General features: G+C 40.6%; 1 protein-coding gene across 1 annotated transcript in view; it reads left to right on the forward strand.

Annotated features, from left to right (window-relative positions):
• The window catches only part of OPHN1 (oligophrenin 1), a 404,963-nt gene extending 391,792 nt beyond the window's left edge, over positions 1 to 13,171 (forward strand). Inside the window, 2 exon segments of the mRNA XM_077769252.1 lie at positions 7,541 to 7,582; positions 8,972 to 13,171. Of these exon segments, the coding sequence (XP_077625378.1) occupies positions 7,541 to 7,574 (34 nt within the window). The 3' untranslated portion in view covers positions 7,575 to 7,582; positions 8,972 to 13,171.
• Positions 13,172 to 14,062: the final 891 nt, after the last annotated feature.

The raw sequence follows: 14,062 nt of genomic DNA on the forward strand, positions 1-14,062 counted from the left end.
CCACTCTCACCACTGTTGTTTAACATAGTGCTGGAAGTCCTAGCATCAGCCATCAGACAACAAAAGGAAATCAAAGGCATCAGAATTGGCAAAGAGGAAGTCAAACTTTCACTTTTCGCAGAAGACATGATACTGTACCTGGAAAGCTTTTTAAATGGGTGCCTGGGTGGCTCAACTGGTTAGCATCCAACTTTGTCTCAGGTCATGATCTCAGGTTCTTGGGTTCAAGCCCCATGTTGGGCTTTATGCCAACAGCTCAGAGCCTGGCGCTTGCTTTGGATTCTGTGTCTCCCTCTATCTCTGCCCCTCCTCCACTCACCTTCTGCCTCTCTCACTCTCAAAAATAAACAAACATTAAAATTTTTTTAAGGAAACCTTTTTTAGAGGAAGCGATATCTAAGTTGGAGCTTAAAAGATGAGCAGAAATACACCAAAACATATAAAGAATTCATTGGTAGCTCTGGACAGGGAACCAAGGCAATGAGAGAGAATTCGTAAGAGGCATGAACAAAGTCCAATAGAATCTTCATGGCAGGCCAGTTACTAAAGAGAAACTATAGCCAAACTGATGTTGAGAGTATGGAAAGATTGGTGACTACTGTCTGAGCTATGTCAGTTACTGCTCAGGGAATTCTTGGACTAACTTACAACATGAGAGGGCTGTAGCCAAACCAGGCATCTCAAGCTAGAGCACCACTCTACTTATCCTATGTTTAGACTTCTGGAACCTAGATTTAATTCTGTTCTTTATTCCCAGATTCCATCTTGGCAGGGGTGTGGGCAAGACCAAAATGGATACACCTGTCCTACAGTGTGTCATGAGCCATAGAACCATACTCTGTACCCACAGGTTCCTCGCATTTAGCATCAACATAGAAAAAAAAAAACCACCATGTCTGTCTAGGCTCCCACCTTGTAACCCCCACTTGCATTAGTACATCTATATGCTGGCCTCAGACTAGGCACATCAATATGATCTATAGACAAGATCTATAGACAATAGATCTATTGTTGACAAGCTCTTCACTCATCTCTGATGAAAATAATCATCTGTTTATCCTTTGTTTATCCTCCTTTTTGCTTCCATCATTTGTACCCCTGACTGTGTAGCCTGACATTTATCACCTGACTTCCTCATTCATCTTTCTATGACCAATAAAAATTTTAAAACTCAAATGACAATGAGAAGTGGTTCGTCAAGAAGAGAAAGGAAGGGAAGATGGTTCAGCAAGGCAGACAGCCTATGCAAGACAAGTTCAGTAAGTTTCACTTTGGTACAGTGTAGGGGTGAGAAGAGGGAAGCTTAACTTGGATGTGAGGCCAGAAGGATACTTTGGGGCCTGATTGTAAAGACCTTATATGACATACTAAGGAATTTGGTTTTTATACTGTACTCCATTAGGAGTCATGGAACTTTTAAGCATGAAAATGCATAGTCCGAAATGACTGAATTGTAAGAAAATCATTCTAGTAGTAATGGGAAAGATAGATGGGAGAGTAAAGACTGGAGACAGAGAGACCAATTAGGAGGCTAATCATCATGGAAACAGTTAATGAGGCCATAATCTATGACATTGCCAGTACAATGGAATAAAAGTACAGATTTGAAATAGACACAATGAGACCTTACTGATTTTTCAAACATGGAGCATTGGAGAAAGAGTAAGATGGGNATTTTGGACACAGTGATTTTAAGACCCTGTGGAATATCCAGTGGGGCTTGAGAGGAAGATGGCAGTGGAGTAGGAGGACTTGCAGCTCATCCATCACATAAACACAACTAGATAACTAAAAATCATCCTAAATACCCCCAGAAATAGACAGGAAGACTGACAGAACAAATCACAAATAAAGGGAAGAAAGAGTCTACATTAAAGAAGGTGGGAAGTGTGGGGAGGGGATATAGGGGAGAAATGGATCGCTGGTATGTACAGAGAAGGGCAAGAGAGAGAGGATCACATAAGAATTCACAAGGAGAACATTTCCCCAGAGCTGTTTGCTTGGAAAATGAGAATAGCTGAATTTCATTAGTTCTTGCAACCAGTGGGGCTTAAATCATGTAGATTTAAGGGAGAGTGGACTTCACTGTGATAGAGGCTAGGCGGCACTGTGCTGCTCCTGGAAAGAATGCAGTATACACCCCAGAGTCTGATACTGTGGAAAGAGCTATCTGAAAAACACCTGGGACATAACGGGGACATGCTCTTCTCAGAGTGCTTCCCTAAGAGGCAGTGTGCATGGAGGCACCTCTCCAAGGGCAAGGGAGATAGCTGGTGCCATTTCTCCCCATTCACACCCCTCAGCATAAACACAGAGCCACCTGCAATAAGCACCATAGCACCAACACTAGCTTCCTAGCCTGCTTGCACCAGGTCCCACACCCCTGCACTCTGGAGGTGCTGCCCTTCTGGGTCAAGCTTATATCAATCACAGCATGGTGGGCTCCTTCCCTTAGAGAACCAGCAGAAACCCCTGTCCACACCACATCTCCTGACCAGAGAGTTCTGCAGGGCTTCATTTCCAGTGGAAGTAGCATCAGGTCTCATTTCACAAGCAGACCAGAGCACACCTAGTTAACCTCACCACGTTCAGACTAGGGGCCAAACACTGCCCAATGTAGGCAAGGAGAATGTCTGCAGAGGATTGGCCCGAAGGAGGGAGCACCTGAAACACAACAGAAAACATGCAGCACACGCCAGAGACACTCCCTGAAGCTCCTGGCCATGGACAGCTCAGAGCAGGGAGGTTGTGTTCATCTTCTGGGGCAAAAACCAACTGCTGCTCTGGCTTTCGGTCATAATTTCCCTAGTAAAGATAACTGCAGAACTCAGGGGGCAGAACTTGGCATAAGCAGCTCAATCCTCTGCTGTGTGGGCTGTGCCACTCACTAGCTGATGTCCCTCACTGCTCATGTGATGGATATAAAATATTGTTAGCCCACTCTCTTCTCCAGAGGGAAGTTTGCTTCCACCTCTGTTCAGGAAGCCCTCACAGAAGAGGGAACAATCTCCTCTCTTGTGTCCCAGGCTTCCATCAGATCCCTACCTTCACCCTGTCTGCTTCCTGACCTTCTGTCTACCCAGACGTGCAGTGCTCCTGTGTTTTATCTTTTCAAAACTGCAAATTTTAGGGACCTGGTGTGGCAGAGACCCACACTGATCCTTTGTAGGAGGGACTGACTGCTCTCTGCTGGTACCCGTTTGTCCCAGAAAAATAGTCACATGACCACACAGGGGCTGAATTTTATGGTAAAGTTTAACAAAAAAGCCCACATCCTGGTTAGCTGCCCTTAGCAGGCTTTATGCTAATGAGTGGGACAGCTCAATGGTGACCACTGACTCTTTTGTCCCCTGAGAGGCAGTGCCACGTCTCCCAAATGCAGTCCAAGAAGAGGAACTGTCTCTCTCAGCTTGACCCAGGAGATCCTCAGAGCACACTGACTACTTTCTGGTCTTTTCCCTCCTTCTCCACAGGAGCACCACTATACCCACCAGGCTTGACCCTGGTGATGATGCAGACTTCTAAAACTTCAGACTTTCAGCTCTGCTGCTTATAAATACTGACTATAATCAGCCCCTCTTGTTTTCCCCAGTTACTGGTTTGGGGAAGTGTTTTTCTTGTGCAATCTCCTGCATACTACTTTATCTTTCACTTGTCTTCTCTCTCTCTCTTTTTCCCTTTATCTCTCTCTCCTTTCTCGTTATCAGGGCTCCCTATTCTCTGCAGCACCCACGATTCTTTTCTACCCACAAAATCACATCTCCAAACCTCCTACCTTCCACAGTATTGCCTCTTTTCTCCCTCTAGTTGTGTAGTTTGTTCTCTCAGTGCTGAGATAGATTCTTCTGTGTGTTCAGAATGGTTTGATACTTACCTAGCAATGTTCAAGGGATGAGGCAAGCATAAGATCTTCATAATACTCTGCCATCTTAACTCTTCCTGTCAATAAATAAAATTGATATGCCTCTAGCCAGGCTTATGAAAAATAAAAGATAAAAGGCCCAAATAAAATCACAAGTGATAGAGGAGAAATGACAACCAACATCACAGAAATACAAACACTAGAAATATTATGAAAAAACTATATGCCAGCAAATTAGACAACCTGGAAGAAATGGATGATTTCCTAGAAACATAAACTACTGAAACTGAAAATTCCTGGGGTTCAAAGGTAGTTCAATATTCACAATTCAATCAACATTATATACCACATTAATAAAAGAGAGAAGAAAAACCATATGATTTGTCAATGGATTCAGGAAAGCATTTCACAACGTACAACATCCATTCATGATTAAAACCCCTCAACAAAAGTAGGATTAGAGGGAACGTACCTGAACATAATAAAGGCCATATACAAAAAACCCACAGCTAATATCCTACTCTATGAGGAAAAACTGAGCTTTTCCTCTGTTGTCAGGAATTACACAGGGAGGGGTGCCTGGATGGCTCAGTCAGTTAAGCATCCAACTTCGGCTCAGGTCATGATCTCACGGTTCATGGGTTCAAACCCTGCATTGGGCTCTGTGCTGACAGCTAGCCTAGAGCCTGGAGCCTGTTTCAGATTCTGTGTCCCTCGCTCTCTCTGACCCTCCCCTGCTCATGCTGTCTCTCTCTCAGAAATAAATAAAACATTTAATTTTTTTTAAAAAGGAATTAGACAGGGATTCCACTCTCACCACTGTTATTTAACATAGTAATGGAAGTTCTAGTCACAGCAAGGATACAGCAACAATAAATAAAAGGCAACCAAATCATCAAGGAAGAGGTCAAACTTTCACTCTTTGCAGATGACATGGTATTCTATATAGAAAACTCAAAAGACTGATAGACAAATTGAATATAGATGCAGGATACAAATGCAACGCGTACAGAAATCTATTGAATTTCTACGGACCAATTATGAAGCAGCTGATAGAGAAATCAAGGAATTGATCCCATTTACAATTTCACAAAAAACCATGATATACCTAGGAATACATTTTAACCAAAGATGTAAATAGTCTGTACTCTCAAACTATAAAACGCTGATTAAAGAAATTGAGGAGGACACAAAGAAATGGAAAAACATTCCATACTCATGGAATTGTTAAAATGTCTATGTTACCCAAAGCTGTCTACACATTTAATGCAATCCCTATCAAAATACCACCAGCATTTTTCACAGAGCTATAACAAATAATCCTAAAATTTGTAGGGAACCACAAAAGACCCTGAATAGCCAAAGCAACCTTGAAAAAGAAAAGCAAATCTGGTAGTATCACAATTCTGGAATTTAAGTTATATTACAAATCTGTCATTATCAAGATAGTATGGTATTGGCACAAAAATAGACACAAAGATCAATGGATCAGAATAGAAACCCCAGAAATTAACCCACAACTGTGTGGTCAATAAATCAGGAAAGAATATCCAATGTGAAAAAGATGGTCTCTTCAACAGTCAGTATTTGGGATACTGGACAGCAACATGCAAAAGAGTGAAACTGGACCACTTTCTTGCACCATACACAAAAATAAATTCAAAATGGATCAAAGACCTAATTGTGAGACAGGAAATCATTAAAATCCTAGAGGAGAACACAAGCAATAATCCCTTTGACATCGGCCATAGCAACTTCTTACTAGATATGTCTCCTGAGGTAAGGGAAACAAAATAAAAAATAAACTATTGGGACTTCATCAAAATCAAAACCTTCTGCACAGTGAAGGAAGCAATCAACAAAATTAAAGGCTGAAAGAGAGCCTACTGAATAGGAGAAGTAATTACACATGCGTATCTGATAAAGGGTTAGTATCCACGATATATTTTAAAAACTTACAAAATTTGGCATCCATAAAAAGAATAATACATTTAAAAAATTGGGCAGAAGATATGAATAGGCACTTTTCCAAAGAAGATATCCAGATGGTGAACAGACACATTGAAAAGAATCTCAATATCACCCATCATCAAATGGAAATCAAAACTACAGTGAGATATCACCTCACACATGTCTGAATAGCTAAAATCAACAGCACCAGGAACAACAGGTGTTGATGAAGATGTGGAGAAAGGGAAACCCTCTTGCACTTTTGGTGGTAATACAAACTGGTACAGCTACTCTAGAAAACAGTATGTAGGATCATCAAAATGTTAAGAATAGAACTACCCTATGATCCAGCAACTGCAGTACTATGTATTTATCCAAAGGATACAAAAATACTGATTCTAAGGGGCACATGCTCCCCATTGTATAGCAGCATTATCAACAATAGTGAAATTATGGAAAGAGCCCAAATGTCCTTCAACTGATGAAAAAATAGATAATGAAGAGACAGTATATATAGAATAGCATATTACTCAGTTGTTAAAGGAATTAAATCTTGCATTTGCAACAACATGCAAGGAGTTGGAGAGTATTATGATAAGCAAAATAAGTCAAAGAAAGACAAATACCATATGATTTCACTAATATGTGGAATTTAAGAAACAAAACAAGCAATGTGGGGAAATGGAGAGAGAGAGAGACAAATGAAGAAATAAACTTAATTATAGAGGACAAACTGGTGGTTATCAGAAGAAGGTGGGGATGGTGTAAATAGATTGTGGGGATTAAGGAAAGCACTTGTGATGAGTACCAGGTGTTTTATGGACGTATTGAATTACTATATTGTACACCTGAAGTTATTATTATTATACTGTATGTTAGCTAACTGGAATTTAAATAAAAAATAAAAGAAGGAACGTCCAGTAGGTAACTTCAACCTAGACTAGTAGTTGGGGTTGAACCCACAGAGATTTAGGGATAGAACTGTTGATTACAGCCACTGTGCAACTTCATGGGACACTTACATATAGTACAATGTGAATAGTGGCCCTTTGGTGGGTTCTCAGTACTTGGTGGTGATCTAAACCATGAATGGGAGTAAGATCACTCAGGAAGTAAGTATGGATAGACTTAGGAAAGGAAAGAAAAACAATGCTATGAAAATAGCCCTATTGTTATTCCACCTACTTGTCTGGGATGTTCTGGCAACACTATATAGGCCTTCATTCTTTAGGATTGTTTCTTCCCTCCAGCTCTTCCCAGACAAGGCTAATTTCATACTGATTGAAAGACATTGGGAGGGGGGGAGTGTGTGTGCTGGGGAAAGTTGGTTTGGTCTTAAAGGCAAAGGTTGATTCATGTTTTGAATGGCAATTGTCATTCCACCTTGTCCTTCTCCCTATTAGAGATAATCACAGAATATAGGTTTTGGTCTAGGACCAGTTTCTCTGGGCTCCCCTAGCCTCCCATTGTCTAATCACTAAAAGGATTATTCTGACACCTGAGAGATGTCTTTGTATCTGGGTTACTGGGCTTTCAAAAACTGCCAGAGAGGTAGCCCAACTTATAAGCATAGATCTAGATGCTTTGAAACATTTGGATGGAATTACTTCCCATTTTTCAAATGGACTCTTTGACACTGGCCTGGAAGGGTCACCCAACCCCTTCCTTTGCCTTTCCAGTTCTGATTTCTAGAGACTTAGTGAAATATTTTTCCTCCTTTATCTACAGTTCTCAAGGCAGGCTTCCTGGAGATGAGAGTTGAGGCCTCAGGTATGTATTCTTCACCCCTGATTATAAAACCTTGTTACACATAAACCTTCTTTATGGGATTGGAGCTTTTGAGGACTTTAGTCTTGAGAGTCCAGAGGGTAGAAGCTCCCTCCATGCCTCAGTTGATTAACCTATAATTACATGACCCTTACATCTACTGCCTTCTAATTCTGAGGTTCCCTGTGTTTTTAAGTCTCCTTCCTCTTTCCTTTTCCTCTCCTCCCACCAAACAACAGCATGGTTTTACAAGTTGCCTTTGCATAAAATTCATTAGAAATCCTAGACTGTGACATTTGGGGCAAGTGCATTTCATTCTCTTAGCCTCAGTTTCCCAGTCTGTACAATGAAAAGTTTGGAACTGTCTAGCTCTGACATTCTTTGGGTTTATAAGAAGATCAGTAAGCTCTCTTTTGGTATTATAGCAAGTACCATGAGTCCACTTCAGTATCATGTAAAGACTTCACACCTTTAGAACAAATCACTATTTAAGTCTTAGCCCCGAAACCTTTATCCTTAGTCCTGTATATTTGTTTAACGCAAAATACTTTCACTTCTTTTATTTGATCCATATCAAATGCCAGAATAGGGATGACAATATGCATTTTAACTCAGCAGATAAAGGAAATGAGGTTCAGTGGTGTCTGGGTAGCTCTTTCAGTTAAGCATCTGACTCTTGGTTTCAGCCCAGGTCATGATCTCATGGTTTCTGAGTATGAGCCCCACATCAGGCTCCTCAGAACCTGCTTGGGATTCTCTCGCTTTGGTTTTCCCTGCGCTCGCTCACTCTCTCTCTCTCTCTCTCTCTCTCTCTCAAAATAAATAAATAAATTTAAAAAAAGGAACTGAAGTTCATAGGGGATAAGTAACTTGGTAAGGTCACAGAAGCCACAGAGATCATGGAAATTTTTTTTCTCTACCTAGGAGTTCTAATTGGCTGTCAGGTTGCTGACATGACATGAACCAATATAAACATAAATGACATCTGGCTATCTGGAGAAGAGCTTTCCATTTGCCCCCAAGCCTTCTTTTTTCCTATCACTGCCAGTCCCTCATGGGTTGATGAGCTTTTCCTTATCAGCTTTCATGGAGGTGAAGTCTCAGAAAAGCAGTTCAGAGTTATAGTACCATAAATGCAATGGCTACCTTCGGCTTCATCTCCTGTGGACATTGGGGAGATTAGAGTTGAAGTCAAATGGACAGTTTCCAGCCCTGATTATAGCACCATCTTAGGCCTGTTTCAAGCGATCTGAGTTGTAAGGGCCTTTTGCTAGACAGCCTCTATTACCAATTATATGGTTAGCTACCTACCAAGAAAGGTGTCACTCCTCAGTGGCTGTTAAATACTTGACCGGTCCTAGCTAATTACCTACTCTCTTCTTTCCATTTCAGGCTTTGAAATCCTTGGCCTCAGGGGATCTTCCACAGGTTCTGGAAGTGTCTTCTTCAAACCCTTGTGTGCGGAGTCATTTTGTGCTGAAGAGAGCAGCTCCTTCTTGGCCCTGCACTTTCAGGTTCTAGGATGCTATAAAATAAGGGGCACATGTCTTAGACACAGGTTTATTTCTCCTAGGTATTCTGTCTTCATTCCCTCTGAAGATCTACGTTGAGCTACTATATGACTGTGAATGGTTGAACTCCCTCAAGCCAGACTGCAGAAACCAAGCTATCTACTGACCTGAGTTGAAGAAAGGAGCTTAGTTTTCAACTCTTCTATGAATCTCCTGCCTCCTCAAAAGACCATGGAACTCTGAAAGACTGGGGGCTAAAGACTGATCTCAGAGGTCTTACCCTAAAGTAAAAGCTATTTGAGTTCGAACCATTGCTTACCGTGGAAGTAGAAGAATAGGAATGTTTGCTGAACATTGGAGAATCTTAACATGTCTCTTAGTGATGATAAGGACATTGGTACCAGGTTGAAGTTCTGGCATTGCAATATATTAGCAAGATCCTGTCTGCTCCTATTGGGCGAGACAGCATGCAGCAGGAGTGATGCCAACCACAACTTCTTCATGTGGACTAAAAAAGTTGGCCTTCTTGTTTTTATATACAGCCACATAGGACAAATCTGCAAATATTTTGCATGTTGAAGCCTAGGTTTGTTTGAATTATTTTTCCTGTTTTATTTTTCCCCTGACAGCTCTATTTCCAAGCAATTGAGAAAGATACAAAAGCTGAAAACAGTTCTTTTAAAAAGGCAGACTGTATTTGTCCTTTACAAGTTCCATTTTTTGGTCAAATACTGGGAAAAAATTGTTAAGATGGATTGAGTCCAGGCAACTGGCACTGTTGCTTCATGTTTATCTTCTGTAGATAAGGTCTTTTATCTCCCCCAAGAAGCAACTCCTAACCCAGTGTCTGTGCATTCAGAAACTCCATGAAGCTTCTGAAATGATATGCAGCATTCCATGACAATGTGCTTTTTCTAGGGAGATGCTCCAAAGCACTCTACTGAATTTCAGATGGGCCTGTGACCCAATAAAGGTTAAGAACCACATCACTTGAGATAAAAGATTCTATTTACATCACCTTAAGTATATGATTAGAAGGGCCTTCCAGAATTATTTAGTCTAACTGTCCAGTTTCCCTTTGGAGAAACTGAAGCAACACAAGTTATTAGCATGCCTAAACAAGATCCTAGGTCCCTGGGTTCCCATGCAAGTTTCTTTCCATTATACAACACTTGTCTAATAAGAGACCTTATGATTGGTGGTTTTAGTGGTCATCATTTTGAGTGTTTGGCCTTTACCCTGTTTATTAAATCCCACATATTTGTCATCAAGTGGAAAACTTTAAGACCTAAGCTCCTGTTGTTCCATTTGCCATCTCAGTCATTGGAAAGGAAGGAAAACACAACTGGTTTAGTGAGTAGTCAAAAATCTGAGTAGATATCTCTGACTCTTTTTTGTTAATGGGATGCTTCTGGAGAAAGTATCATTGCTTGTGTTCCCAGGTGTCTTGGCCATAGCCTGTCTATAGAGTCTGTATAGTTATAATATGGCCAAGTAAGACAGAAAGGATTTTCCTACTTGCATCCTAGCAAGACCCTGACTATGGAACTGAGAGATAAGCATAGACATGGGTGGGGAGAGGGGAAAGAGAGAAGGAAGGAAAGAGAGATGGATGAACAGTAAGAGAAATAAAATACACACATTCCCAAACCAACTCTGAGATGCCTTTGAAACAGTGTTACTGAAAAGTGATAGTCACTTTCAAGATTGATATCAACATGGTTTATTGGTGAATTAGTAACATATAGGCTAAACACACTGAGAGCCTTTGTAGAAGTTATTGAGTAGAAATCTGATGCCATTCCCAATAAAGACATGTACCGGTAGTCACATAGAACTCTCTCAGCTCTACCCAGTCTCAAAGACCAAGTTAATAAGAACCAGTAGCAAGAGAGCCAAGTGGCCATCATTCTACCTGCTACTCACCCTAAAGGAAATCTCCGTGAGACTACTGGCCTCACCCAGGAAGTGCTTGTTGAGCCCTGGTCTCAGAGCTGTGGCCTTTCTCCTCTGCCCCATTAGATGACTAACTAAAGCAAGTGGGTGTGTAGGTTTTGGACACATATTGAAAGATCATTGGGAGCCAGAGAAACCACTACAGTCCCAGTTGAATAGGTGTCCCAGAAATGTGATCATGAGATTGCTCTGTGTTTGCTGGGACATATATAGATCAAGAACCTCGCCTAGAAAGTGGAGACCACCACTATGGCTGCAGGTCACGAAACAGAAACTGGATAGTTCTGCCCCTACCCTAGTCGATAGCCAAAGAATGCCCCCAAATGAACCTCAATGCCTTGTCTTTTGCACGCTGATTTAAAGAGCAAAACCTTCTATGGTGAGGCACACTGTCATGGAATGAGACTGGCTTGGCCCAGGCTTAACGGATGGGTAGTCGTTCAGAAGAGGCTATGGGAATGGGATGATAATTGAAGAATGACAACTATATGAAATTATCTACATACCTTGGCCAGCACATTAGAGAAACTGTCAATGGATGAACTATGAATCTTGAACTGACAGTAATAACATTATTAAGCACCTCCTAAGTTCTAAGTGCTTTATGTACGTAATCTCCTTTGTCCTTACAACAATCATGCAGATAGATGCGATTTTCCTCATTTTACAGATAAAAGATTTATGGCCCGGAGGCTAAAGTAACTGGCTCACGTTCACACAGAAAGTAAATTAGAGGACTGTGATTTGAAATCCAGGCCCCTCTGACACTGTACTCCATGCTGTTTTCCCTTTGCCACACAGAGGCTACATTATTACTAGAGCTGGCATGACTTTGTGGCTTTTTCTCCCTAATAAAATACTAGAAGGCAAGCATATGAGGGGAAGTTGAGGATGCAGGTCTAGTTTACAGGGGAACAAAAACTGGACTGAAAGAGATTTCTGAGTTGGGATTTCTCTTCACCTTCCATTTATCCATTTGGTAGTGGTTTTAAAAGGATCATTTAATTTTACCTTGTGAAATGAAAGATTTATTTTTTAGTTGGCAGTTGTTGAGTCCTTGGCTTAGCTGTTTTCCAAATTAAAAAGGATCCTTATTTGTGTCTATGTACTTTATCAAGGCTGTAGCATGTGGATTTTCAGTCCAAGAGACTGGAGATATCTACACATACAGTTTGAGAAGCAAAAAAGGTATTGGTGGCTCTCTGGTATGTATTACCTTGGGGTCAAATCCTTACAAGGCTTTCTGTGGTGATAGCAAAAGTTAAGAAACAATGTAGAACAAGAAATGTTATTGAAGTTTTTGCTTAAAAAATGTGGGGAGGTTGTCCAGCTATAGGGTTGGGGTGTGAAATTCAGCATCTCATTTCGTGTCATATAGAGTATTTCTAAAATAACTGGTTTTCATGGGGGAAGGATTCTTCCCTTTTCTAGAAGTTTCTTGATTATGTAATAACTAGAATAAAGTAGTAGAAGATTTATCTCTGTGGCCAGAAAAAAAATGCTTTCAAAAGAATGTAGATCAATGATATTAGTTTTAACGTAGCTGCAAGCAAACGGCCTTGACACATTACAATCCCAAAAAGCTTCAGAAGCATTTAAAAATTGCAGAAGGAAGCAAGATACCTTAAAGAGATGTTTCTGATGAAGAAAAGCCTTCATTTTCATGAAGCACCTAATACCAAGGACATTAATATATGCTAGAAAGACTGCCTATGTGAGATACATATGTGACATTAGACAAAAGAAAGAGATCCTGGGGCCCATCCATGTGACTTTCAATAAAATATGCAGACTGTCTAGTATTGATGGCCTATATCTACAGTTTTTTCATGGAAACAATCTTTCAGCATATTAGACATGATGGTTTAGTTGCCACGCACTGCTCATGTTGTCTTTTGCAATTCTAAGGACATACAGACACAGAATCTTTTTATAACCTAGATTCTCAATCTGCAGTCTACTTTGCACCAAGCCCTTGTCATTTCCTCAGGCCTTGCAACGTCACTGCATGATGGGTAATATCCCCATTTTATAGATAAGGAAACTTGAGGTTCAAGGAGATGAGATATTACTTTGCTCAAGATCACACAGCTAAGGATTAATAAAAATCCAGGACTGGAGACTACAGAGGCCTTACAGTTTCTAATACATCACACTACCCCTCAGGAGTAAAGAAATCCTGTTGGTAAATGGAGAACATGCTTTAAAAATGAGACTGATGGAAACAACATCTGTAGATCTTGCTACTCCAAATGTGGTCCATCATCAGCCTCAACATCATCATTACCTGGGAGCCTGTTAAAAATGCAGATTCTTGAGCACCACCACAGACAACTGTAATCAGAACCTGCATTTTAATATTNGACCAAAAAAATGGTTGAGGAAGGAGATCTTTTGATGAGGTAAAGACCAAAAATGGTGGATAAGACCATTCTGGTATGTTGAGAGTGTGTACAAAGATTGTGTCCATAGCTGCCTGCTTCACTATTTTGTACATGGCCTTGTACTTTGATGACATGTAAGTGAAATTTCTCCACTTCAAAGAACAGTGAAACTAGCCTGGGGAAAAAAACTGAAAATCACTTGATTTTCAAATTTCTGACCATTAAAGGCAGTAGAAAGGCAACATGTGGCAGTGGAAAGAACTACTTTCAGAAGCCATGGTAGGGGAGCCTGGATTTGCCTCTGTCACTGACTCTCTGTAATGTTCAGCAAGTACCTTGCTCTCTCTAAGTCTCAAATTATCTTTAAACAAGGTAGTCTCAAAGGTACTTTTAAGTTTTGATGGTCTGTTATTCTCAGCTATGGGTTTTTCTACAGCTTACATTTAATTAAAACATGGATAACTAGAGGGTTTTGTCTGGCCCTAGTTTAACATCTTCAGTTCATATAAGATAGGTTATTCTGAGAGAAAATCTCACAGTCATGACAAAACAACATTAATGGGCAATGAAAGGAACCAGGAAAGCCATGACTATAGTTAACCAGCTTGCAATTGGGTAGGGAAATTTTTAAT

The sequence above is a fragment of the Crocuta crocuta genome, unplaced genomic scaffold (genome assembly GCF_008692635.1).
Source record: "Crocuta crocuta isolate KB4526 unplaced genomic scaffold, BGI_CrCroc_1.0 scaffold1012, whole genome shotgun sequence".
In the NCBI taxonomy this organism is placed as follows: domain Eukaryota; kingdom Metazoa; phylum Chordata; class Mammalia; order Carnivora; family Hyaenidae; genus Crocuta; species Crocuta crocuta.